The sequence below is a fragment of the Coregonus lavaretus genome (genome assembly GCF_964263955.1).
Source record: "Coregonus lavaretus genome assembly, contig: HAP1_SCAFFOLD_4783, whole genome shotgun sequence".
NCBI classification, from domain to species: Eukaryota; Metazoa; Chordata; class Actinopteri; order Salmoniformes; family Salmonidae; genus Coregonus; species Coregonus lavaretus.
Window position 1 is genome coordinate 1 of NW_028156194.1, and position 26,357 is coordinate 26,357.

Genomic DNA, 26,357 nt, shown 5'->3' on the forward strand with positions numbered 1-26,357 from the left:
TTACAATCACAGAGCTACCCCGCCATCCCTCCCCAGACCATCACATCACAACCAATGGTATCTACAACATGGACCTGAATTGGTTACCAATAGGCCCAATGGGTCAAAAGTAGTGCACTATATAGGAATAGGGTCACATTTGGGACGTAGACAATGAAAGCAGGTAAGGTTTGTGAGGTACTAGAGTTACAGAGCCTGCTAGTTGACAGGGTGTGGTAGAGAGTAGGGTGAGGTGTACTGTCAGACGGCTGTGTGAACAGAACAGAACAGTGTGGGTTTAATGGTTACAGCATCGACCCACTCTACTCTAGCCTGGAGGAATGTGTGTTCCCATACACCACAGAGTTTAGGAGACTGTTCCTATACACCACAGAGTTTAGGAGACTGTTCCTATACACCACATAGTTTAGGAGACTGTTCCTATACACCACAGAGTTTAGGAGACTGTTCCTATACACCACATAGTTTAGGAGACTGTTCCTATACACCACAGAGTTTAGGAGACTGTTCCTATACACCACAGAGTTTAGGAGACTGTTCCTATACACCACAGAGTTTAGGAGACTGTTCCTATACACCACAGAGTTTAGGAGACTGTTCCTATACACCACATAGTTTAGGAGACTGTTCCTATACACCCCATAGTTTAGGAGACTGTTCCTATACACCACAGAGTTTAGGAGACTGTTCCTATACACCACAGAGTTTAGGAGACTGTTCCTATACACCCCATAGTTTAGGAGACTGTTCCTATACACCACAGAGTTTAGGAGACTGTTCCTATACACCACAGAGTTTAGGAGACTGTTCCCATACACCACAGAGTTTAGGAGACTGTTCCCATACACCACAGAGTTTAGGAGACTGTTCCCATACACCACAGAGTTTAGGAGACTGTTCCCATACACCACAGAGTTTAGGAGAGGGTTCCTATACACCAGGCCTGTTTTACATCTGTCTCTGTAGGCAAAAAAAATAATGTTTCCATTACATGACCTTCAACCCACTAACTCTCTAGATTTTGTATTTATTCATTTATTTAGCCAACTTCAGTTTCTCTTTTCAACTGTCACTGCACCGATGTTATAATGATGATGTCACCCATCAATCATCTTCTGTCACGACTTCCGCCGAGGCTGCCTCCCCTCCTTGTTCGGGCAGGTTTCGGCGTTCGTCGTCACCGGCTTACTAGCTGCTGCCGATCCATTTATCATCACTCCACTTGTCTTGTGTAATTAATCACACACACCTGGTCCTTATCCCCAATTAGTCATTGTATAAGTGTTCCCTCTGCTTCCTTGTCTGTGTGGGTGATTGTTTGTTGTGAGCTGTGTGTAGCTCGGTTGAGCTACCTTTACCTTGCTGTTGCCAGGGTTGTATTTTTCCCCTGTGCCTGAGTGTTGTTGTCGCATACTTGCGCAACTGTTTATCGACGGAATAAACTCTTTGGATGCGTATTTGTCTCCTGCTCGGTGTGCACCCAGAGTCAGGCACCTAGGCACCTCCCAGCGGGTAAGCTACAACCGTTACCAGTTCCACAACGATCATGGTCTCACCTTAGCGTTGATTTTCTAACTGATCTTCCTCTCTCCCAAGGTAACACGACCATCCTGGTCCTTGTGGACCGCTTCTCCAAGTCCTGCTGCCTCCTTCCTCTGCCCGGTCTCCCCACGGCCCTGCAGACTGCGGAGGCCCTGTTTACTCACGTCTTCCGGCACTACGGGGTACCAGAGGATATAGTGTCTGACCGAGGTCCCCAGTTCACATCCAAGGTCTAGAAGTCGTTCATGGAACGTCTGGGGGCTCGGTCAGCCTGACCTCTGGGTTCCACCCCGAGTCTAATGGGCAGGTGGAACGGGTAAATCAGGATATGGGTAGGTTCCTGCGGTCCTACTGCCAGGACCGGCCGGGGGAGTGGTCGGTGTTCTTGCCATGGGCAGAATATGCCCAGAACTCTCTCCGCCACTCCTCCACTAACCTAACACCTTTCCAGTGTGTTCTAGGTTACCAACCGGTTCTGGCACTGTGGCACCAGAGCCAGACCGAGGCTCCTGCGGTGGATGACTGGTTTTGGCGCACGGAGGAGACGTGTGATGCTACCCACGTTCACCTCCAACACGCCGTGCGTCGTCAGAAGGCCAACGCTGACCGCCACCGCAGTGAGGCCCCCGTCTTGGTACCAGGGGATCGGGTCTGCCTCTCGACCCCGAATCTGCCCCTCTGCCTGCCCTGCCGGAAGCTGAGCCCGCGGTTTGTGGGGCCGTTCAAAGTCCTGAGGAGACGTACTGATGTACTGTCACGACTTCCGCCGAGGCTGCCTCCCCTTCTTGTTCGGGCAGGTTTCGGCGTTCGTCGTCACCGGCTTACTAGCTGCTGCCGATCCATTTATCATCACTCCACTTGTCTTGTCTAATTAATCAAACACCTGGTCCTTATCCCCAATTAGTCATTGTATAAGTGTTCCCTCTACTTCCTTGTCTGTGTGGGTGATTGTTTGTTGTGAGCTGTGTGTAGCTCGGTTGAGCTACCCTTACCTTGTTGTTGCCAGGGTTGTATTTTCCCCTGTGCCTGAGTTTTGTTGTCGCATGCTTGCGCAACTGTTTATCGACGGAATAAACTCTTTGGATGCATATTACTCTACTGCGCCTGACTCCTTCTATCACACGCATCACATCCTCTTACTGAGACCTGGCTGGTCTCTCTCATGTAAGCTTCTCCCCAAGGTTCCACCATTGGTCTCAGTCATTGGGCGGCCTGTAAATGTCACAGATATTACCTGCCTGTCATTGGCTGGAAGGGAAGATGGACAAGTTGGCCATCCGATTATATCATACAGACGTGGAAGGGGATGGATAGAGTATGAACTCTGTGTGTTATGCTGCGTTCCTAACCAAGTGGGAAGTGGGAATTCACCACATACGACTGGGAAAAATCCACTTGAACAAGCTGTTAATTACTATCAGAAGTAACATACCACCCCTCTCCCACTTCTCCTACATGCTGACCTCTGACATCACCTACTAAAGAAATGACAATTTTCAGCAGTTGAATGCAACAACAAAATATTATTGATAAAAAGGAATCTTAATGTTTTTTTTTTAACACTAATTTGTTTACAAGCATGATAGCTGTACTTTTAGTTTATGGTTTACGCAGCTTGTTGGCCATTAGCCAAACAGCGTTTCTCAACGGGTTCAAAGCCCGTGAATGCATCCAACTGATATTCACAACTTCTTTAACTGGTATATTCCCACCTCTTGGTTACGAACGCAGCATTATTAACCATGTGCCAACTAATGCAAGTGTTCACTTTCTAGCTCTGTTGATTGGTTCATATCTTTGTTTTTTTGTTTTTTTACAAGTGAACTCTTGCACTCACACTGTTTCAATCTTACTGTAAGTTTGTAAAGAAAAGCCTAACACCAGAGCATGTATTTATTGTATAGAATCAAAGTAAACTAGATATTGAGTTGTGAATTTGTATGTATGTACTGTCAAATATGAAAAGATGGATATACTGTATGTAAATTATTTATCAATAATATAAAGCTGCGAAATGTGTAATATACTTGTACGAATATTTGCATTTTGTATATAAAGTATTTATGAATCAGCTTTCTTGCTTGGGGAGGATTATGGACTTGGAAGGAGATTTGAAAGAGTTTTACATGTTTTTGTCATTTGCATCATTCCATTGGTTGTCAAGCGCCACTCACAACTGTGTTTATTTTACCAGGCGGTGAACCCCCCCTCTACCTCCCCTCCTCCCCTCTACCCCCCCTCTACCCCCCCCTCTACCCCCCCCCTCTACCCCCACTCCTCCCCTCCTCCCCTCTACCCCCCCTCTACCCCCCCTCTACCTCCCCTCCTCCCCTCCAACTCACATTACAGGTAGGCAAGTAACACCTGTGTACTTTCTCAGGCTGATGTTTACACTCTCTCTCTCTCTCTCTCTCTCTCTCTCTCTCTCTCTCTCTCTCTCTCTCTCTCATGATTCACTTCCTTATGTCCAGACGGCTGATCATTAATAGGAGAAACCAGGGTCATGTTCATTAGGCACGAAAAGGAAGACAAAAAACAAGCAGAAACAGGGAGGGTCTGGATAGACCAATAACAAACGCTTAAAAACAAAATCTGTTGAATTCCTAATTAACATGATCCAGCCCTGGACTGGAGCTCCCTCCTATCACATTCTCTCCTCTCCTCTCTACCAGACTATCCTAGACACCAGAGTATCTCTCTCCTCTATACTAGACCATCCTAGACACCAGTATCTCTCTCCTCTCTACCAGACCATCCTAGACATCAGAGTATCTCTCTCCTCACTACCAGACCATCCTAGACACCAGAGTATCTCTCTCCTCTCTACCAGACCATCCTAGACACCAGTATCTCTCTCCTCGCTACCAGACCATCCTAGACACCAGAGTATCTCTCTCCTCTCTACCAGACCATCCTAGACACCAGTATCTCTCTCCTCTCTACCAGACCATCCTAGACACCAGAGTATCTCTCTCCTCTCTACCAGACCATCCTAGACACCAGTATCTCTCTCCTCTCTACCAGACCATCCTAGACATCAGAGTATCTCTCTCCTCACTACCAGACCATCCTAGACACCAGAGTATCTCTCTCCTCTCTACCAGACCATCCTAGACACCAGTATCTCTCTCCTCGCTACCAGACCATCCTAGACACCAGAGTATCTCTCTCCTCTCTACCAGACCATCCTAGACACCAGTATCTCTCTCCTCTCTACCAGACCATCCTAGACACCAGAGTATCTCTCTCCTCTCTACCAGACCATCCTAGACACCAGAGTATCTCTCTCTTCTCTACCAGACCATCCTAGACACCAGTATCTCTCTCCTCGCTACCAGACCATCCTAGACACCAGAGTATCTCTCTCCTCTCTACCAGACCATCCTAGACACCAGAGTATCCACACTACCACAGATAGAGACGCTAGTGGCAGATCTTAACATACACTACCACAGATAGAGATGCTAGTGGCAGATCTTAACATACAGTACCACAGGACCCAGTGGGATCTACTGTACTTTGAACTGGGATCTACTGGATCTCTACTGGATCAGCTATTCTGGATGGTTTGGTGTGATTTGTCGGAGGTAAGGGTATCACACACAGATACATGTCTAGACATACACTGAGTGGACAAAACATTAGGAACATCTGCTCTTTCCATGACATAGACTGACCAGGTGAATCCAGGTGAAAGCTATGATTCCTTATTGATGTCGCTTGTTAAATCCACTTCAGTCAGTGTAGATGAAGTGGAGGAGACAGGTTAAAGAAGGATGTTCAAGCTGTGAGACAATTGAGACATGGATTATGTATGTATGCCATTCAGAGGGTGAATGGGCAAGACAAAATATTGAAGTGCCTTTGAACGGGGTATGGTAGTAGGTGCCAGGCACACCGATTTGAGTGTGTCAAGAACTGCAATGCTGCTGGGTTTTTCCATGCTCAACAGTTTCCAGTGTGTATCAAGAATGGTCCAACACCCAACAGACATCCAGCCAACCTGACACAACTGTGGGAAGCATCGGAGTTAACATGTGGAACACTTTAGACACCTTGTAGAGTCCATGCCCTGACGAGTTGAGGCTGTTCTGAGGGAAAAAGGGGTGCAACTGAATATTATTAAGGTGTTCCTAATGTTTAATAAAGGCTGTACACAACTTTAAACACATACTGACAGTTGGAACCCATCAGTAACCCAGTCATCCCAGACAAGCTCTAGTCTGCAGGGAGAGACTGTTGCTGCTGCTGCAAAGTAAACAGTGAAAAGATACATGGCTACACGTGATGTTTTCACCCTCACACAGGAGACCACATGGCCCCTACAGAGGAAGGAACCTCAGGGTGTGCTGTGGGATTTTGAATAGGGGTGCTTTAGTCAGCGTAACAGTAATCATTTGAAGTGTGTGGTCAGTCTAGTTTTGACTGTTTTTGTTCTCACAGTAAGGAGACAAAGAAAAAATGAAAAGAAAGCGGTTTCCCTTTTTTGGCGTGCAGGAAATGATACTTTAGCAAGAGAGAAAGAGACGTGCAGTCCTCTAGAGAGAAAGAGACGTGCAGTCCTCTAGAGAGAAAGAGACCTGCAGTCCTCTAGAGAGAAAGAGACGTGCAGTCCTCTAGAGAGAAAGAGACCTGCAGTCCTCTAGAGAGAAAGAGACCTGCAGTCCTCTAGAGAGAAAGAGACCTGCAGTCCTCTAGAGAGAAAGAGACGTGCAGTCCTCTAGAGAGAAAGAGACGTGCAGTCCTCTAGAGAGAAAGAGACGTGCAGTCCTCTAGAGAGAAAGAGACGTGCAGTCCTCTAGAGAGAAAGAGACGTGCAGTCCTCTAGAGAGAAAGAGACGTGCAGTCCTCTAGAGAGAAAGAGACGTGCAGTCCTCTAGAGAGAAAGAGACCTGCAGTCCTCTAGAGAGAAAGAGACGTGCAGTCCTCTAGAGAGAAAGTTGAGAGAGAAGAAAACGGCATAGAGCGAAAGACTTAGTGAGGCAAATAAGAAGAGGAGAAAAGAGAGGTAAAAGAAAGTGGTAACGGGAATGGAGAGAGAAGGAGAGAGAAGGAGAGAGAGTGTGTAGTCCAGCCTTGTATTCCTGTTTATCTTGTGTGTGTAAGTGTCTGAGTCCCCTCTAGATTCCAATCCCACCTCCCTCTCACCAGCCAGACGTGAGAGGAGAAAAGAGAAGTGAGAGGGGGAACATGAGACAGAGAGGAAAGGAGAGAAGTGAGAGGGGGAACGTGAGGCAGAGAGGAGAAGAGAGGAGGAGAGAGGGTAAGGCAGAGAGGAGAAGAGAGGAGGAGAGAGAGGGGGAACGTGAGGCAGAGAGGAGAAGAGAGGAGGAGAGAGAGGGGGAACGTGAGACAGAGAGGAGAAGATAGAACTGAGAGGGGGAACGTGAGGCAGAGAGGAGAAGAGAGAACTGAGAGGGGGAACGTGAGGCAGAGAGGAGAAGAGAGAAGTGAGAGGGGGAACGTGAGACAGAGAGGAGAAGAGAGAACTGAGAGGGGGAATGTGAGGCAGAGAGGAGATGAGAGGGGGAATGTGAGACAGAGAGGAGAAGAGAGGAGGAGAGAGGGTAAGAGAGCGGGGGAACGTGACATATAGAGGAGAAGAGAGGAGATGAGAGAGGGGGAACGTTAGACAGAGAGGAGAAGAGAGGAGGAGAGAGGGTAAGAGAGCGGGGGAACGTGACATATAGAGGAGAAGAGAGGAGATGAGAGAGGGGGAACGTTAGACAGAGAGGAGAAGAGAGGAGGAGAGAGGGTAAGAGAGCGGGGGAACGTGACATATAGAGGAGAAGAGAGGAGATGAGAGAGGGGGAACGTTAGACAGAGAGGAGAAGGGAAGAGAAGAGAGCGGGGGAATGTGAGACAGAGAGGAGAAGAGAGAGGGGGAACGTGAGACAGAGAGGTGAAGATAAAACAGATAAAGCTAGAAAGAGGAATGAGGAATATTTGAGACAGTGAATGAGTGAGGGAGGAGGAGTTATGGAGAGATAGTGAATGAGTGAGGGAGGAGGGGTTGTAGAGAGACAGTGAATGAGTGAGGAGGAGTTAGAGAGAGGCAGTGAATGAGTGAGGGAGGAGGAGTTAGAGACAGTGAATGAGTGAGGGATGAGGAGTTAGAGACAGTGAATGAGTGAGTGAGGAAGAGTTAGAGAGAGACAGTGAATGAGTGAGGAGTTAGTGAATGAGTGAGGGAAGAGTTAGAGAGAATGAGTGAGGAGTTAGAGAGAGATAGTGAATGAGTGAGGGAGGGAGGAGTTAGAGAGATAGTGAATGAGTGAGGGAGGGAGGAGTTAGAGAGAGAGTGAATGAGTGAGGGAGGGAGGAGTTAGAGAGATAGTGAATGAGTGAGGGAGGGAGGAGTTAGAGAGAGAGTGAATGAGTGAGGGAGGGAGGAGTTAGAGAGAGAGTGAATGAGTGAGGGAGGGAGGAGTTAGAGAGAGAGTGAATGAGTGAGGGAGGGAGGAGTTAGAGAGAGAGTGAATGAGTGAGGGAGGGAGGAGTTAGAGAGAGACAGTGGCTGTAGTGGAACAGGTTGAGAGCTTCAAGTTCCTTGGTGTCCACATCACCTACAAACTAACATGGTCCAAACACACCAAGACAGTCGTGAAGAGGGCACGACAAAGCCTATTCCCCCTCAGGAGACTGAAAAGATTTGGCATGGGTCCTCAGATCTTCAAAAAGTTCTACAGCTGCACCATCGAGAGCATCCTGACTGGTTGCATCACCACCTGGTATGGCAACTGCTCGGCCTCCGACCGCAAGGCACTACAGAGGGTAGTGCGTACGGCCCAGTACATCACTGGGGCCAAGCTTCCTCTCATCCAGGACCTCTATACCAGGCGGTGTCAGAGGAAGGCCCTAAAAATTATCAAAGACTCCAGCCACCCTAGTCATAGACTGCTCTCTCTGCTACTGCATGGCAAGCCAAGTCTAGGTCCAAAAAGTTTCTTAACAGATAATCATGGCTATCCAGACTATTTGCATTGCCACCCCACCCCACCCCACCCCAACCCCCTCTTTTACGCTGCTGCTACTCTGTTTATTATTTATGCATAATCACTTTAACTCTACCAACATGTACATATTACCTCAATTACCTCGACTAACCGGTGCCCCCGCACATTGACTCTGTACCGGTACCCCCTGTATATAACCTCCCTACTGTTATTTTATTTTACTGCTGCTCTTTAATTATTTGCAATTTTGTATTTTTTTCTTAAAAAACTGTGTTGTTGGTTAAGGGCTTGTAAGTAAGCATTTCACTGTAATATCTACACCTGTTGTATTTGGCAAATGTGGCAAATACAATTTGATTTGATTTGATTTGAGTTAGACAGAGACAGTGAATGAGTGAAGGAAGGAGCAGTTAGAGAGAGAGTGAATGAGTGACGGAGGGAGGAGTTAGAGAGAGAGAGAGACAGGAGGGATCAGAGACAAAGAAAGAGAAGGGTAGAATAACATAAAGAGGAGGAGGGGGACAGATAGTGAAGGAGGAGGGGGATAGCTTTGACGAAATATTAGCAGCTTGTTTCTTGGTCGGGACTTTCCCAATACTGGCCCTTCGTCTCACACACACTCCGTCGGACACACACTCCGTCGGACACACACTCCGTCGGACACACACTCCGTCGGACACACACTCCGTCGGACACACACTCCGTCGGACACACGCTCCGTCGGACACACACTCCGTCGGACACACACGGCTGGAGCTGGGACTAACGGTAAGAGCAACGGCTAGCCTCTTGACTTCAGGGTTCAGGGTTCAGGGTGGGGGAGAGGGTCAGGCACACAGGAAGTAGCAATGAATGAAAGGGACTGTTCACTCTCTCCCTCGCTCCATCTTTCTTCACTCTTTTCTTCCCTGGGTACTCCTGAAAAGAAAGCAATGGAAGGAATGAGTGAAAGGAATGACTCCAGGAGTGAATGGTTTGAGAGAGAGAGAGAGAGAGAGGGAGTAGGAGGAGAGAGAGAGAGAGAGAGAGAGAGAGAGAGAGAGAGAGAGTAGGAGAGAGACAGAGAGAGAGAGAGAGAGAGAGAGAGAGAGAGAGAGAGAGAGAGAGAGAGAGAGATAGGCTACCCGTCCTGTTGGGGGAGGACGCAGAGATCTATGGGTTGGCAGCGCACTACATTGCTGCCTGCCATAAGATGAGGGACAGTGTCTGACAGACCAACCAACCTGCACATGTCCTCTATGCTTATTGTTATTGTTCAGTGGTTATTTTGACCCTTGGTTATTGTTGTTACTGTTGTCCCGTTGACGAGAGAGAGAGAGAGAGAGAGAGAGAGAGAGAGAGAGAGAGAGAGAGAGAGAGAGAGAGAGAGAGAGAGAGAGAGAGAGAGAGAGAGAGAGAGAGAGAGAGAGAGAGAGAGAGAGAGAGAGAGAGAGAGAGAGAGAGAGAGAGAGAGAGAGAGAGAGAGAGAGAGAGAGAGAGAGAGAGAGAGAGGAGAGAGAGAGAGAGAGAGAGAGAGAGAGAGAGGAGAGAGAGAGAGAGAGAGAGAGAGAGAGAGAGAGAGAGAGAGGTATGTGTGTGTGTGGTCACTCACGCAGAGTACTCTGGTACAGTGTCTTGGAAGGCAGGCAGGTCGGAATACTTTTTGTGACTTTTTCACATATTTAAAACGTCCCTCCAATGATTTCTAACCTTTAAACAACCAGATAAATGTTATCTTTCTCTGAAGAAGGTACTGTCCTGTGAATTGGTAGACATAAACGTTTATTACTGCTAGTTTCTCTACTTCAGCTCTGTCTCTATTTGTCTAGTAGGAGGGTTTGTTTCAGTCCGAAAATATGTCCTTGTTTGTCTGGAAAGGATGTCAGACAGGAAAATGCTCTTGATTACTGTGGAGTGATTTTTGGAATGATACTGATGATGAGGAGGAGGAAGAGGAGGGTCTATAACATCATTGATGTCACGTGCATACTTAGTGTCCTGCTGTGTTTTGGCTTGCTCTAGCCATTCACTGTATGACAGACATTGTTTTGGCTTGCTCTAGCCATTCACTGTATGACAGACATTGTTTTGGCTTGCTCTAGCCAGTCATTGTGACAAACGTTATTTTGGTGTGTTGTGTGTAAGTGACAACACCCAAACACACACACACTATTGTGCAGCGTTTGTGCTGTTACAAATAAATGTGCAGCCCTATTAGCATTGCTTTGTTGTCGCCCTCAGTATCCTGCACAGGCCATTGTAACTTTCACCTGGTGACCTCCAAGTCCCCTGCAGCCAATCTAAAGACATCAATTATGTACAGTGGCTTGCGAAAGTATTCACCCCACTTGGCATTTTTCCTATTTTGTTGCCTTACAACCTGGAATTAAAATGGATTTTTTGGGGGTTTGTATCGTTTGATTTACACAACATGCCTACCACTTTGAAGATGCAAAATATTTTTTATTGTGAAACAAACAAGAAATAATGAGAAAAAATAAACAGAAACCTTGAGCGTGCATAACTATTCACCCCCCCCCAAAAGTCAATACTTTGTAGAGCCACCTTTTGCAGCAATTACAGCTGCAAGTCTCTTGGGGTATGTCTCCATAAGCTTGGCACATCTAGCCACTGGGATTTTTGCCCATTATTCAAGGCAAAACGGCTCCAGCTCCTTGAAGTTGGATGGGTTCCGCTGGTGTACAGCAATCTTTAAGTCATACCACAGATTCTCAATTGGATTGAGGTCTGGGCTTTGACTAGGCCATTCCAAGACATTTAAATGTTTCCCCTTAAACCACTCAAGTGTTGCTTTAGCAGTATGCTTAGGGTCATTGTCCTGCTGGAAGGTGAACCTCCGTCCCAGTCTCAAATCTCTGGAAGACTGAAACAGGTTTCCCTCAAGAATTTCCCTGGATTTAGCGCCATCCATGATTCCTTCAATTCTGACCAGTTTCCCAGTACCTGCCGATTAAAAACATCCCCACAGCATGATGCAGCCAACACCAGGCTTCACCGTGGGGATGGTGTTCTTGGGGTGATGAGAGGTGTTGGGTTTGCGCCAGACATAGTGTTTTCCTTGATGGCCAAAAAACTCAATTTTAGTCTCATCTGACTAGAGTACCTTCTTCCATATGTTTGGGGAGTCTCCCACATGCCTTTTGGCGAACACCAAACGTGTTTGCTTATTTTCTTCTTTAAGCAATGGCTTTTTTCTGGCCACTCTTCCATAAAGCCCAGCTCTGTGGAGTGTATGGCTTAAAGTGGTCCTATGGACAGATACTCCAATCTCCGCTGTGGAGCTTTGCAGCTCCTTCAGGGTTATCTTTGGTCTCTTTGTTGCCTCTCTGATGAATGCCCTCCTTGCCTGGTCCGTGAGTTTTGGTGGGCGGCCCTCTCTTGGCAGGTTTGTTGTGGTGCCATATTCTTTCCATTTTTTTATAATGGATTTAATGGTGCTCCGTGGGATGTTCAAAGTTTCAGATATTTTTTTATAACCCAACCCTTATCTGTACTTCTCCACAACTTTGTCCCTGACCTGTTTGGAGAGCTCCTTGGTCTTCATGGTGCTGCTTGCTTGGTGGTGCCCCTTGCTTAGTGGCGTTGCAGACTCTGGGGCCTTTCAGAACAGGTGTATATACAGCTCTGGAAAAAATTAAGAGACCACTGCAAAATTATCAGTTTCTCTGGTTTTACTATTTATAGGTATGTGTTTGGGTAAAAATAACATTTTTGTTTTATTCTATAAACTACTGACAACATTTCTCCTAAATTCCAAATAAAAATATTGTCATTTAGAGCATTTATTTGCAGAAAATGACAACTGGTCAAAATAACAAAAAAGATGCAGTGTTGTCAGACCTCGAACAACGCAAAGAAAATAAGTTCATGTTCATTTTTAAACAACACAATACTAATGTTTTAACTTAGGAAGAGTTCAGAAATCAATATTTGGTGGAATAACCCTGATTTTCAATCACAGCTTTCATGCGTCTTGGCATGCTCTCCACCAGTCTTTCACATTGATGTTGGGTGACTTTATGCCACTCCTGGCGCAAAAATTCAAGCTGCTCGGCTTTGTTTGATGGCTTGTGACCATCCATCTTCCTCTTGATCACATTCGAGAAGTTTTCATTGGGGTTCAGGTCTGGAGATTGGGCTGGCCATGACAGAGTCTTGATCTGGTGGTCCTCCATCCACACCTTGATTGACCTGGCAGGAGGATAGTGATGACCACAGCAGTGGATTTTATACTTTTCCTTATTAAATAAGATTTGGTTCAGGTGATCACCTAATCAGTACCTAATTCAGTAGAATGAGGTGTGCCTGTGTTGGAATTCAACGGACACTAGAATGGAAATGGCTGTCATACATGTAGAGATGCTGATTTAAGAAAAATTTGCAGTGGTCTCTTAATTTTTTCCAGAGCTGTATACTGAGATCATGTGACAGATCATGTGACACTTAGATAGCACACAGGTGGACTTTATTTAACTAATTATGTGACTTCTGAAGGTAATTGGTTGCACCAGATCTTATTTAGGGGCTTCATAGCAAAGGGGGTGAATACATATGCACGCACCACTTTTCCGTTTTTATTTTAGAATTTTCTAAAACAAGTCTTTTTTTCATTTCACTTCACCAATTTAGACTATTTTGTGTATGTCATTTACATGGAATCCAAATAAAAATCAATTTAAATTACAGGTTGTAATGCAACAAAATAGGAAAAACGCCAAGGGGGATGAATACTTTTGCAAGGCACTGTATTCATCATAATAACCAGTTTCACATTCGTAATATCATCTGATGTATTGAAGGGGTCAAATGATCTGTGTATTGAAGTGGTCATATCATCTGATGTATTGAAGGGGTCAAATCATCTGATGATTTGAAGAGGTCATAACACCTGATGTATTGAAGGGGTCATATCACCTGATGTATTGAAGGGGTCAAATCAGATAATGTATTGAAGGGGTCATATCACCTGATGTATTGAAGGGGTCAAATCAGATAATTTGTTGAAGGGGTCATATCATCTGATGTATTGAAGGGGTCATATCATCTGATGTATTGAAGGGGTCAAATCACCAGACAGGCAGTTGACACTTACTGTAGAGCAATCAAACCAACATTGCAATATTTAAACTCTATTTGCACTCCTTGTGTGTGTGTGTGTGTGTGTGTCTGTGAAAAGTGTGTGTGTGTGTGTGTGTGTGTGTGTGTGTGTGTGTGTGTGTGTGAAAAGTGTGTGTGTGTTGAGGCGATCATTAATACGATTGTGCTGCTGTCAAAGGAACAAGACTGTTTAATAATGAAGGATAACCAGTATAATTAGTCTTAAAGGGTCAATCTAAGCGTTGTGTTGTTATCAGGTAAACTGAGAGGGGCCACTCACATTCGGCATTGTGGCCTGAGAGGTCAGGTGAATTATTCAGCAGTTGATTGTTCGGGGCTTTTGTGTTCTCTGTGCTCCGGTCAAAATAAGTTACGTTGTCCCGCCCATCTCCTCTCCTTCTCTCTCCCAATCTCCTCCCCTTCTCCCCTGCTCTCCTCTCCTTCGCCCTCCCAATCTCCTCCCCTTCTCCCCTGCTCTCCTCTCCTCTCCTTCTCCCTCCCAATCTCCTCCCCTGCTCTCCTCTCCTCTCCTCCCCTCCCCTCCCCCTCTCCTCTCCTCTCCTCTCCTCTCCTCTCCTCTCCTCTCCTCTCCTCTCCTCTCCTCTCCTCTCCTCTCCTCTCCTCTCCTCTCCTCTCCTCTCCTCTCCTCTCCTCTCCTCTCCTCTCCTCTCCTCTCCTACTCCTCTCTTCACCTCCCCTTTCCTACCCCCTCATTCAGATTCACAGCCCCACAACTGCCACCACTCTCTCCCCTCCAACTTTATATTGACATCAGATAGTACATGACATTGTCAGGTGATTTCCATTGCTTTACAGGAGGCATTACTCATTTATCTACAGACAGTATCCACCCATAGCTCATCACCGCAATCTCTATATCTCCCCTAACCACTGATTTCTGATCAGCTCTCCTTAGCCCAGGTCCAACCTAGATTATCATAACCTTAAAGGGAAAATCCACTCAAAAACGATATTTTGGTATTTATTTAATTAGTCCACTGTTGATACAATCCCAAAATGTTTTGCATGTCAGCAGTCAAGTTTTCCAGATATTGGACTTTCAAAAAGCAAAGTGTCACCGGGCCCCATCATCAAAATGCATCATGTGATGATGTGGCCGGTGACACTTTGCTGATTATTTCCAGGGATACACAACATCCTGAAATATATGTAGATATATTTTTAGAACTAATACTATATTTCCCTTGACGTAGTGATGCTGCATGTAAAAAATGGCTCAACATATCCCACAGTCCCCTATTGTTACTCTGCTTTGTGCTCACCAGTTGCTTATGCTAAATGAACCCTTGCTGTATCTTTTGTGTCGCAACAGACAGGTTTGTATGTTTGCCTATAGTCCATGAACTATACTGAAGCATTGTCAGAATGTTTTGCCATGGTCCATGCCTTACTAGTATTGTCATAGAGTACGGTTTGAAAAATTCCTTGGTCCGAACTCCCAGCTCTGTCTGGGCAGTAAGGCTACAACAGTGTTTTCCTTTCAGCCGTTCAGTGGTCTTGGTCCGGTCCGGTCCGGTCTGCTATCAAGGCTTCCTGCTATTGTGATGTGTTATCAGCAGTTAATCAAGGCTTTCTGTCACCACAGGTTTTAGCTACTGTATGTGTTACCATACTTGGTCATAAAAGTGCCTTAGAGAGAGTATTTAACTTTATGTGTTAGTTAGTGGGTAACTGGGTTAGCAATGTAGATAGTGTGTGTATGTGTGTGTAACAGATATGTAACAGATATGACAACATCTTATGCAGCCATCGGGAGTTTTGTGTGACCTTACAGTCATGTGAAGAGGTCACATCCTGAATTGCTGATTCACCTTCGTCTCCTGTAAGACACACACACACACACACACACACACACACACACACACACACACACACACACACACACACACACACACACACACACACACACACACACACACACACACACACACACACACACACAATGTGAGACCCTTTACATAGCAGCCAGACATTGGGGAGGCCACTCCCACGAATTCCCAGACATCTCCTACTTCCTCCGCTCCCATTCCAACAGCTCTCAGTCAAATTGTATTTGCGATTAAGAAAATTGCCTGCTTTTAACAATGCAGCTAGAGATTCATTGGGATGCTCTTGCTTTTTAATGGAAAGCCTTGTGTCTTGCTTAGTACATTAAGAGTGAAGCTAATTATAACCAGGTAGCTGATAACAGCAGAGAGCTGTTATTCCTGTCCACTTCCTGTTGACAAACATAAGATCAACTGTACATGACGTCTCAGAATTAGCTGGGCTACAGATCACCCTCTCATAGGACTCTTATCCAGAGTGACTTACGGTTGGTGCATTCATCTTAAAATAGCTAGGTGAGACAACCACATCTCAGTTATATACTGAACAAAAATATACACGCAACATGTAAAGTGTTGGTCCCATGTTTCATGAGATTTCATGAGCTTTTCCATACACACAAAAAAGCATATTTCTCTCAAATGTTGTGCACAAATTTGTTTACATCCCTGTTAGTAAGCATTTCTCCTTTGCCAAGATAATCCATCCACCTGACAGGTGTGGCATATCAAGAAGCTGATTAAACAGCATGATCATTACACAGGTGCATCTTCTGCTGGGGACAATAAAAGGCCACTCTAAAATGTGTAGTTTTGTCACACAACACAATGCCACAGATGTCTCAAGTTTTGAGGGAGCGTGCAATGGCATGCTGACTGCAGGAATGTCCACCAGAGCTGTTGCCAGAGAATTTAATGCAAATTTCTCTACCATAAGCCACCTCCAACTGAGTTTTAGAGAATACGTCCAACCGGCCTCACAACTGCAGACCACGTGTAACCATGCCAGCCCAGGACCTCCACATCCGGTTTCTTCGCCTGCGGGATCATCTTAGACCAGCCACCTGGACAGCTGATGAAACTGAGGAGTATTTTTGTCTGTAACACAATAAAATAACAATAACGAGGCTATATACAGGGGGTACTGGTACCGAGTCAATGTGCGGGGGTACAGGTTAGAAGAGGTAATTGAGGTAATATGTACATGTAGGTAGGGGTAAATTGTCTATGCATATATAATAAACAGAGAGTAGCAGCAGCGTAAAAAAGGGGGTCAATGCAAATAGTCCGGGTAGCCATTTGATTAACTGTTTAGCAGTCTTATGGCTTGGGGGTAGAAGCTATTAAGGAGCCTTTCTGCTTGCCATGCAGTAGCAGAGAGAACAGTCTATGACTTAGGTGGCTACAGTCTTTGACAATTTTTAGGGCCTTCCTCTGCCTCTGCCTGGTTTAGAGGTCCTGGATGGCAGGAAGCTTGGCCCCAGTGATGTACTGGGCCGTACGCACTACCATCTGTAGTGGCTTGCGGTCGGAGGCCGAGCAGTTGCCATACCAAGTGGTGATGCAACCAGTCAGGATGCTCTCGATGGTGCAGCTGTATAACTTTTTGAGGATCTGAGGACCCATGCCAAATCTTTTCAGTCTCCTCAGGGGGAATAGGTTTTGTCGTGCCCTCTTCACGACTCTCTTGGTGTGTTTGGACCATGTTAGTTTGTTAGTGATGTGGACACCAAGGAACTTGAAGCTCTCGACACGCTCCACTACAGCCCTGTCGATGTGAATGGGGGCGTGCTCGGCCCTCCTTTTCCTGTAGTCCACAATCAGCTCCTTTGTCTTGCTCATGTTGAGGGAGAGGTTGTTGTTGTCTCTGACCTCCCTGTAGGCTGTCTCATCGTTGTCGGTGATCAGGCCTACCACAGTCGTGTCGTCGGCAAACTTAATGATGGTGTTGGAGTCATGCGTGGCCACACAGTCGTGGGTGAACAGGGAGTACAGGAGGGGACTAAGCACACACCCCTGAGGGACCCCCGTGTTGATGCCGTGCCTCTACATTCTCCTTCTCCCTCGTGACCAGTGGCCCCCGTAACCTGGTGGCCTCCTCTCCTAGTCCACAAACTCGCCCTGTAGCTGCCTCCAGCAGCCCCGTCGTCCATGCCGTGTGCCCCCCCAAAAAAATGTATTGGGGTTGCCTCTCGCCTGTCCGACGACGGCACGGTTGGCGCCGTACCTCCTCTCTCGCCAGGGCTTTAACATTTGCCCATGGCCCTTTGCCCGCGAACATGTCCTCCCAAGACCACCATTCGCCCACCTGGGACATCGCCAACTTCTCCAGTTCCTTTCCGGGTGTCTGCTCCTGAACACGCTGCTTACTCCTTCTTTGGTGGGATCTTCTGTCACGATCGTTGTAAGAACCGGACCAAGGCGCAGCGTGATAGGCGTACATCTTTTAATTAGTACTTTAACAATAACAACAAAAACAACAAAACGATATGTGAAGTCTAAAGGTTAAACACCACAAACCTATACAGATCAAGATCCCACAATTAACTGTGCCAAACAGGCTGCCTAAGTATGGTTCCCAATCAGAGACAACGAGAATCAGCTGCCTCTGATTGGGAACCACCCTGGCCAACATAGATCCACACGATCTAGAACATAAACCTTGAAAACTAAACATAGAAACTAACACCCTGGCTCAACATTAAAGAGTCCCCAGAGCCAGGGCGTGACACTAACATTTGACATTTAGGATTAAAGCATGATCAGACCTTATGAAGGATGTGATTATATGATCACTCTGGAGGAATATCTGACATTATCCTGATGACATTACCCTGATGACATTATCCTGCTGATATTACCCTGATGACATTACCCTGATGACATTACCCTGATGACATTACCCTGATGACATTATCCTGATGACATTATCCTGATGACATTATCCTGATGAAATTACCCTGATGACATTAGCCTGATGACATTATCCTGATGACATTATCCTGATGAAATTATCCTGCTGATATTACCCTGATGACATTACCCTGATGACATTACCCTGATGACATTACCCTGATGACATTATCCTGATGACATTACCCTGATGACATTACCCTGATGACATTATCCTGATGACATTACTCTGATGACATTATCCTGATGACATTACCCTGATGACATTATCCTGATGACATTTTAAGCGCTAGAGTAGGTGTGGTTGGTTCAGCTCCTCCTCGTTGCTTTAATGATCTGCCCTGTTTGGCAACGGATCCCAGACTGTGATGGAAAATGTACTGTGTAGTGGTTTTAGGGGGCTGTATAGTTGTCTTCAGGAGGCTGTTTAAATAAGGGGACTGTTTGTCTTGGTATATTTGGAGGGCTTTACACAATGAATAGATGATGGATGGATGGTAGGCTTGAAGGTGACACTGGAAGGAGCATGAGAGTATGTGTGTGTGTCTGTGTGTGCGTACGTACTTGCGCGTGTGTGTGTGTATTTGAGCGGACTGGGGCCTCTGTGTGACTGTTTTAAAACACACATTCTTAAATACACACGTATGTGCTATAAATATGTCGAGAGATGAGTTCACCATGACAGCCAGTCCTGAGAGGCGGAGCCTAATAGTCTTCCGTAGCTCAGTTGGTAGAGCATGGCACTTGCTACGCCTGGGTTGTGGGTTTGATTCCCACGGGGGACCAGTATGAAGAAAGTATGAAAGTGTATGCACTCACTACTGTAAGTCGCTCTGGATAAGAGCATCTGCTAAATGACTCAAATGTAAATGTAAAACAGCTGCACAAACACACTTGTGTCATCCCTGATACTGTCTGGCAGAGTGACGTCATCCCTGATACTGTCTGGCAGAGTGACGTCATCCCTGATACTGTCTGGCAGAGTGACGTCATCCCTGATACTGTCTGGCAGAGTGACGTCATCCCTGATACTGTCTGGCAGAGTGACGTCATCCCTGAAACTGTCTGGCAGAGTGACGTCATCCCTGATACTGGCTGGCAGAGTGTTGTCATCCCTGATACTGTCTGGCAGAGTGACGTCATCCCTGATACTGTCTGGCAGAGTGACGTCATCCCTGAAACTGTCTGGCAGAGTGTTGTGTCATCCCTGATACTGTCTGGCAGAGTGTTGTCATCCCTGATACTGTCTGGCAGAGTGTTGTCATCCCTGATACTGGCTGGCAGAGTGTTGTGTCATTCCTGATACTGGATAGCAGAGTGTTGTGTCATCCCTGATACTTTCTGGCAGAGTGTTGTCATCCCTGATACTGGCTGGCAGAGTGTTGGGTCATCCCTGATACTGGATAGAAGAGTGTTGTGTCATCCCTGATACTGGATAGCAGAGTGTTGTGTCATCCCTGATACTGTCTGGCAGAGTGTTGTGTCATCCCTGATACTGTCTGGCAGAGTGTTGTCATCCCTGATACTGTCTGGCAGAGTGTTGTATCATCCTTGATGCTGCCTGACAGAGTGTTGGGTCATCCCTGATACTGCCTGATACTGTCTGGCAGAGTGTTGTGTCATCCCTGATACTGTCTGGCAGAGTGTTGTAATCCCTGATACTGTCTGGCAGAGTGTTGTGTCATCCCTGATACTGTCTGGCAGAGTGTTGTCATCCCTGATACTGTCTGGCAGAGTGTTGTGTCATCCCTGATACTGTCTGACAGAGTGTTGTGTCATCCCTGATACTGTCTGACAGAGTGTTGTGTCATCCCTGATACTGTCTGGCAGAGTGTTGTGTCATCCCTGATACTGTCTGGCAGAGTGTTGTGTCATCCCTGATACTGTCTGACAGAGTGTTGTGTCATCCCTGATACTGTCTGGCAGAGTGTTGTGTCATCCCTGATACTGGCTGGCAGAGTGTTGTGTCATTCCTGATACTGTCTGGCAGAGTGTTGGGTCATCCCTGATACTGGCTGGCAGAGTGTTGTCATTCCTGATACTGTCTGGCAGAGTGTTGTCATCCCTGATACTGCCTGGCAGAGTGTTGTCATCCCTGATACTGGCTGGCAGAGTGTTTGGCAGAATGTTTGTTTGAAGTCTGTAAGGTTTAATGTGTAAAGGCGTTGACCTTTCTGAATCATTTAATTGGCTCATAAGGCTCCTCTCATCTCTGTTTTATCAACAAGCACAACCGCCCAAATCATCCCAAAAATATTCTCTATAAATGTGACCTTCCCTATAAAACCTTGAAGCATAAAACGTGAGTGAGGCAGGATGCAGTGCTTGGTAGTGGCTAATGTGATTTCACTCACACACACATGATTTTAATGGCTATTTTGAAGGGGCCCCTCCCTTTGACTCACCACCAACCCTCCCTCCCTGTATGATGGGGAAGAGGTCAAAGGTTGAGGAGGCTGATGAAACTCACAGCAAGAATCTGACTGAAAATGAAACTGCCTGGCCACACACAGACAGATATAAAGGATATGTTGTTTATACTGAGAGAGAGAGAGAGAGAGAGAGAGAGAGAGAGAGAGAGAGAGAGAGAGAGAGAGAGAGAGAGAGAGAGAGAGAGAGAGAGAGAGAGAGAGAGAGAGAGAGAGAGAGAGAGAGAGAGAGAGAGAGAGAGAGAGAGAGAGAGAGAGAGAGAGAGAGAGAGAGAGAGAGAGAGAGAGAGAGAGAGAGAGAGAGAGAGAGAGAGGGGATATGATATTTGGATCTCTTAAGATCTCCCAGATGTTCACAAACCAAGCTGGACACTGGACACCTCATAGGGTACTTTCTCCAAAACACTCTCCCATGAGAAGCAGAAGTATCTCATTTAGGATCCCCAACATGTTTCACCCTGGGATGATAGTCTGTTACTTGTGTTATTGTTTACAGTGGTTGTTAAATTAAGTGAATGGGTATTTTAGTCCACAAGTAACCATGTTCTCTCCAATCCCCAGATAAATTCCATGGGTAGATGAAGAGTGTGAAGAAGAGGCAGATAAGATGTCGTTCTTTGGCCTAGACTATGCCCATAAGAAAGAGAGTGGTAAGGATCTGATTGGAGTCTCCGGACTTGACTGCTCTAAAGACATTTCATATTTCGAAATGAGCCATTGGTTTAGAGATACACTATATATACAAAAGTATGTGGACACCCCTTCAAATTACAGGATTCGGCTATTTCAGCCACACCCGTTGCTGACAGGTTTATAAAAATGTACTGTTTATTACGCTAGTATAACCTGATTATATAATGAAACCAAATTACTACTACTCTCTCTCTGTCTCTCTCTCTCCCCCCTCTTTCTCTCTCTCTCTCGCTCTCTCTCTCTCTCTCTGTCCTGTTCTCTCTCTCTCTCTCTCTCTCTCTCTCTCTCTCTCTCTCTCAATTCTATTCAATTCAATTTCAATTCAATTTCAATTCAATTTCAATTTAAGGGCTTTATTGGCATGGGAAACATAAGTTAACATTGTCATAGCAAGTGAAGTAGATAATAAACAAAAGTGAAACAAATAATAAAATTAACAGTAAACTTTACACTCACAAAGTTCCAAAATAATAAATGTCATATTATGTATATATACAGTGTTCTCTTCTCTCTCTCTCTCTCTCTCTCTCTCTCTCTCTCTCTCTCTCTCTCTCTCTCTCTCTCTCTCTCTCTCTCTCTCTCTCTCTCTCTCTCTCTCTCTCTCTCTCTCTGTCGTTCTCTCTCTCTCTCTCTCTCTCTCTCTCTCTCTCTCTCTCTCTCTCTCTCTCTCTCTCTCTCTCTCTCTCTCTCTCTCTTTCTCTCTCTCTGTCCTGTTCTCTCAGAGTTGGAGAGGAAACTGAGGGCAAATGACAGAGAGTATAACCTCTCCTTCAAGTATGCGGTGAGTTCCCTGTAAACAACAGCTGGTGCACAAATCAAATACTAAGGAAGTCTCTAGGTTTTGCTCGCCTGATGTAGAGTATCTTATGATAAGCTGTACACCACACTATTTACCAAGAGAGTTTTCATCTATATTTTTCATAGCTGTCTATTTACCACCACAAACCAATGCTGGCAATAAGATTGCACTGAATGAGCTGTATAAGGCCATTAGTGAACAGGAAAACGCTCATCCAGAGGCAGCGCTCCTAGTGGCCGGGGACATTAATGCAGGGAAACTTAAATCCGTTCTACCTAATTTCTACCAGCATGTCAAATGTGCAACCAGAGGAAAAAAAACCTCCTGATTCCTGCTTATAAGCAAAAACTAAAGCAGGAAGCACCAGTGACTCGGTTAATAAAAAAGTGGTCAGATGACGCAGATGCTAAGCTACAGGACAGTTTTGCTAGCACAGACTGGAACATGTTCCGGGATTCTTCAGATAGCATTGAGGAATAAACCACATCAGTCACTGGCTTTATCAATAAGTGCATTGATGATGTCGTCCCCACAGTGACCGTACGTACATACCCCAACCAGAAGCCATGGATTACAGGAAACATCCGCACTGAGCTAAAGGCTAGAGCTGCCGCTTTCAAGGAGCGGGACTCTAACCCGGACGCTTATAAGAAATCCCGCTATGCCCTCTGACGAACCATCAAACAGGCAAAGAATCAATACAGGACTAAGATTGAATCGTACTACACTGGCTCTGACGCTCGTTGGATGTGGCAGGGCTTGAAAACTATTACAGACTACAAAGGGAAGCACAGCCGCGAGCTGCCCAGTGACACAAGACTTCCAGACGAGCTAAACCACTTCTATGCTCGCTTCGAGGCAAGCAACACTGAAGCATGCATGAGAGCACCAGCTGTTCCGGATGACTATGTGATCACGCTCTCCGTAGCCGATGTGAGTAAGACTTTTAAGCAGGTCAACATTCACAAGGCTGCAGGGCCAGACGGATTACCAGGACGTGTACTCTGAGCATGTGCTGACCAACTGGCAAGTGTCTTCACTGACATTTTCAACATGTCCCTGACTGAGTCTGTAATACCAACATGTTTCAAGCAGACCACCATAGTCCCTGTGCCCAAGGACACTAAGATAACCTTCCTAAATGACTACCGACCCGTAGCACTGACGTCTGTAGCCATGAAGTGCTTTGAAAGGCTGGTCATGGCTCACATCATCACCATTATCCCAGAAACCCTAGACCCACTCCAATTTGCATACCGCCCCAACAGATCCACAGATGATGCAATCGTTATTGCACTCCACACTGCCCCTTCCCACCTGGACAAGAGGAACACCTATGTGATAATGCTATTCATTGACTACAGCTCAGCATTCAACACCATAGTGCCCTCAAAGCTCATCACTAAGCTAAGGATCCTGGGACTAAACACCTCCCTCTGCAACTGGATCCTGGACTTCCTGACAGGCCGCCCCCAGGTGGTAAGGGTAAGTAACAACACATCTGCCACACTGATCCTCAACACGGGGGCCCCTCAGGGTTGCGTGCTCAGTCCCCTCCTGTACTCCCTGTTCACCCATGACTGCATGGCCAGGCACAACTCCAACATCATCATTAAGTTTGCCGACGACACAACAGTGGTAGGCCTGATCACCGACAACAATGAGACAGCCTATAGGGAGGAGGTCAGAGACCTGGCCATGTGGTGCCAGGATAACAACCTCTCCCTCAACGTGACCAAGACAAAGGAGATGATTGTGGACTACAGGAAAAAAAAAAGAGGACTGAGCACGCCCCCATTCTCATCGACGGGGCTGTAGTGGAACAGGTTGAGAGCTTCAAGTTCCTTGGTGTCCACATCACCAATGAACTATCATGGTCCAAACACACCAAGACAGTCGTGAAGAGGGCACGACAAACCCTATTCCCCCTCAGGAGACTGAAAATATTTGGCATGGGTCCTCAGATCCTCAAAAAATTCTACAGCTGCACCATCGAGAGCATCCTGACTGGTTGCATCACCGCCTGGTATGGCAACTGCTTGGCCTCCGACCGCAAGGCACTACAGAGGGTAGTGCGTACGGCCCAGTACATCACTGGGGCCAAGCTTCCTGCCATCCAGGACCTCTATACCAGGCGGTGTCAGAGGAAGGCCCTAAAAATTGTCAAAGACTCCAGCCACTCCAGTCATAGACTGTTCTCTCTGCTACTGCACGGCAAGCGGTACCGGAGTGCCAAGTCTAGGTCCAAAAGGCTTCTCAATAGCTTCTACCCCCAAGCCATAAGACTCCTGAACAGCTAATCATGGCTACCCGGACTATTTGCACTGCCCCCCCACCCCCACCCCCCACCCCATCTTTTTACGCTGCTGCTACTCTGTTAATCATTTGTGCATAGTCACTTTAACTCTACCCACATGTACATATTACTTCAACTACCTCAACTAGCCAGTGCCCCCGCACATTGACTCTGCCCCGGTACCCCACTGTTATTTTATTTTACTTCTGCTCTTTTTTTCTCAACACTTTTTTGTTGTTGTTTTATTTTACTTTTTTATTAAAAATAAATGCACTGTTGGTTAAGGGCTGTAAGTAAGCATTTCACTGTAATGTCTGCACCTGTTGTATTCGGCGCATGTGGCCAATAACATTTGATTTGATTTGATTTGATTTGGTTGAATATGTGTGTGTATGTGCCTATGCATTGTTATCCTCAGGGGTTAACTCCTCTGTGGTTCACCATCCTGGTGTGTGTGTGTGTGTGTGTGTGGTCCTTTGTGCATGCATGCTCTTGTGTATTGAGTTAGTCCCCTGGGACCAGACTATACACTGTCTGTTTATTGTCATGCTGCTGGCAGACTGCTAGGGGTCTGGTCTGGTCTGCCCTGGTCTGCTCTGGTCTGCTCTGGTCTGCTCTGGTCTGCTCTGGCCTGGTCTGCTCTGGTCTGCTCTGGTTTGCTCTGGTCGACTTCCCTTGTCTTGTCTTCTCTTGACTTGTATTATCTTCTCTTCTATTGTCTTCTCTTGTCTTCTCTTGTCTTCTCTTGTATTCTATTCTCTTCTCTTGTCTTCTATTATCTTGTCTTGTCTTATCTTGTATTGTATTGTCTTCTCTTGTCTTGTATTCTCTTCTCTTGTCTTCTCTTGTCTTCTCTTGTCTTCTCTTGTCTTCTATTCTCTTGTCTTGTCTTATCTTGTACTGTATTGTCTTCTCTTGTATTGTATTGTCTTCTCTTCTCTTGTCTTCACTTCTCTTCTCTTATCTTCTCGTGTCTTGTCTTCTCTTGTTTTCTCTTGTCTTCTCTTCTCTTCACTGTCTTGTATTGTATTCTCTTGTCTTCTCTTGTCTTCTCTTGTCTTCTCTTGTCTTGTATCGTATTGTTTTCTATTCTCTTGTCTTCTCTTGTCTTCTCTTGTAATGTATTATCTTCTCTTCTCTTGTCTTCTCTTGTCTTCTCTTGTCTTGTATCATATTGTTTTCTATTCTCTTGTCTTATCTTGTCTTGTCTTGTATCATATTGTCTTCTCTTTGCTGTCTTGTATTCTCTTCTCTTCTCTTGTATTCTCTTGTCTTCTTTTGTCTTGTCTTGTCTTCTCTTGTCTTCTTTTCCCTTCTCTTGTCTATGCTTCTCTTGTCTTGTCTTGTCTTCTCTTGTATTGTATTGTCTTCTCTTGTATTGTATCATATTGTCTTCTCTTGTCTTCTCTTGTTTTGTCTTCTCTTGTCTTTTTTGTCTTTGCTTGTCTTGTCTTCTCTTCTCTTGTTTTGTATGGTATTCTCTTGTCTTCTATTGTCTTCTCTTGTCTTCTCTTGTCTTCTATTGTCTTCTTTTCTCTTCTCTTGTCTACTCTTCTATTGTCTTGTCTTCTCTGGTCTACTCTACTCTTGTCTTGTCTTGTATCGTATTGTCTTGTTTTCTCTTGTCAACTCTTGTCTTCTCTTGTCTTCTCTTGTCATCTCTTGTCTTCTTTTGTCTTCTCTTGTCTTGTCCTGTATTGTCTTCCCTTCTCTTGTCTTGTCTTTTCACCGTCTAGAAATGTGTCCCTTTTTTATCCTTGATTGAGTTAGGCTATTGAGTTAGGC

At 45.8% G+C, this 26,357-nt stretch overlaps 1 protein-coding gene across 1 annotated transcript in view; it reads left to right on the forward strand.

The window, feature by feature from the left end:
* Positions 1-9,191: 9,191 nt before the first annotated feature.
* The window catches only part of LOC311126664 (phospholipid-transporting ATPase ID-like), a gene marked incomplete at its 3' end in the record, with an annotated part of 31,200 nt that continues 14,034 nt past the window's right edge, over positions 9,192-26,357 (forward strand). Inside the window, exons 1-3 of the mRNA XM_084200653.1 lie at positions 9,192-9,266; positions 21,346-21,434; positions 22,200-22,258. Of these exons, the coding sequence (XP_084056779.1) occupies positions 21,392-21,434; positions 22,200-22,258 (102 nt within the window). The 5' untranslated portion in view covers positions 9,192-9,266; positions 21,346-21,391. The remainder of the gene's footprint in view (positions 9,267-21,345; positions 21,435-22,199; positions 22,259-26,357) is intronic.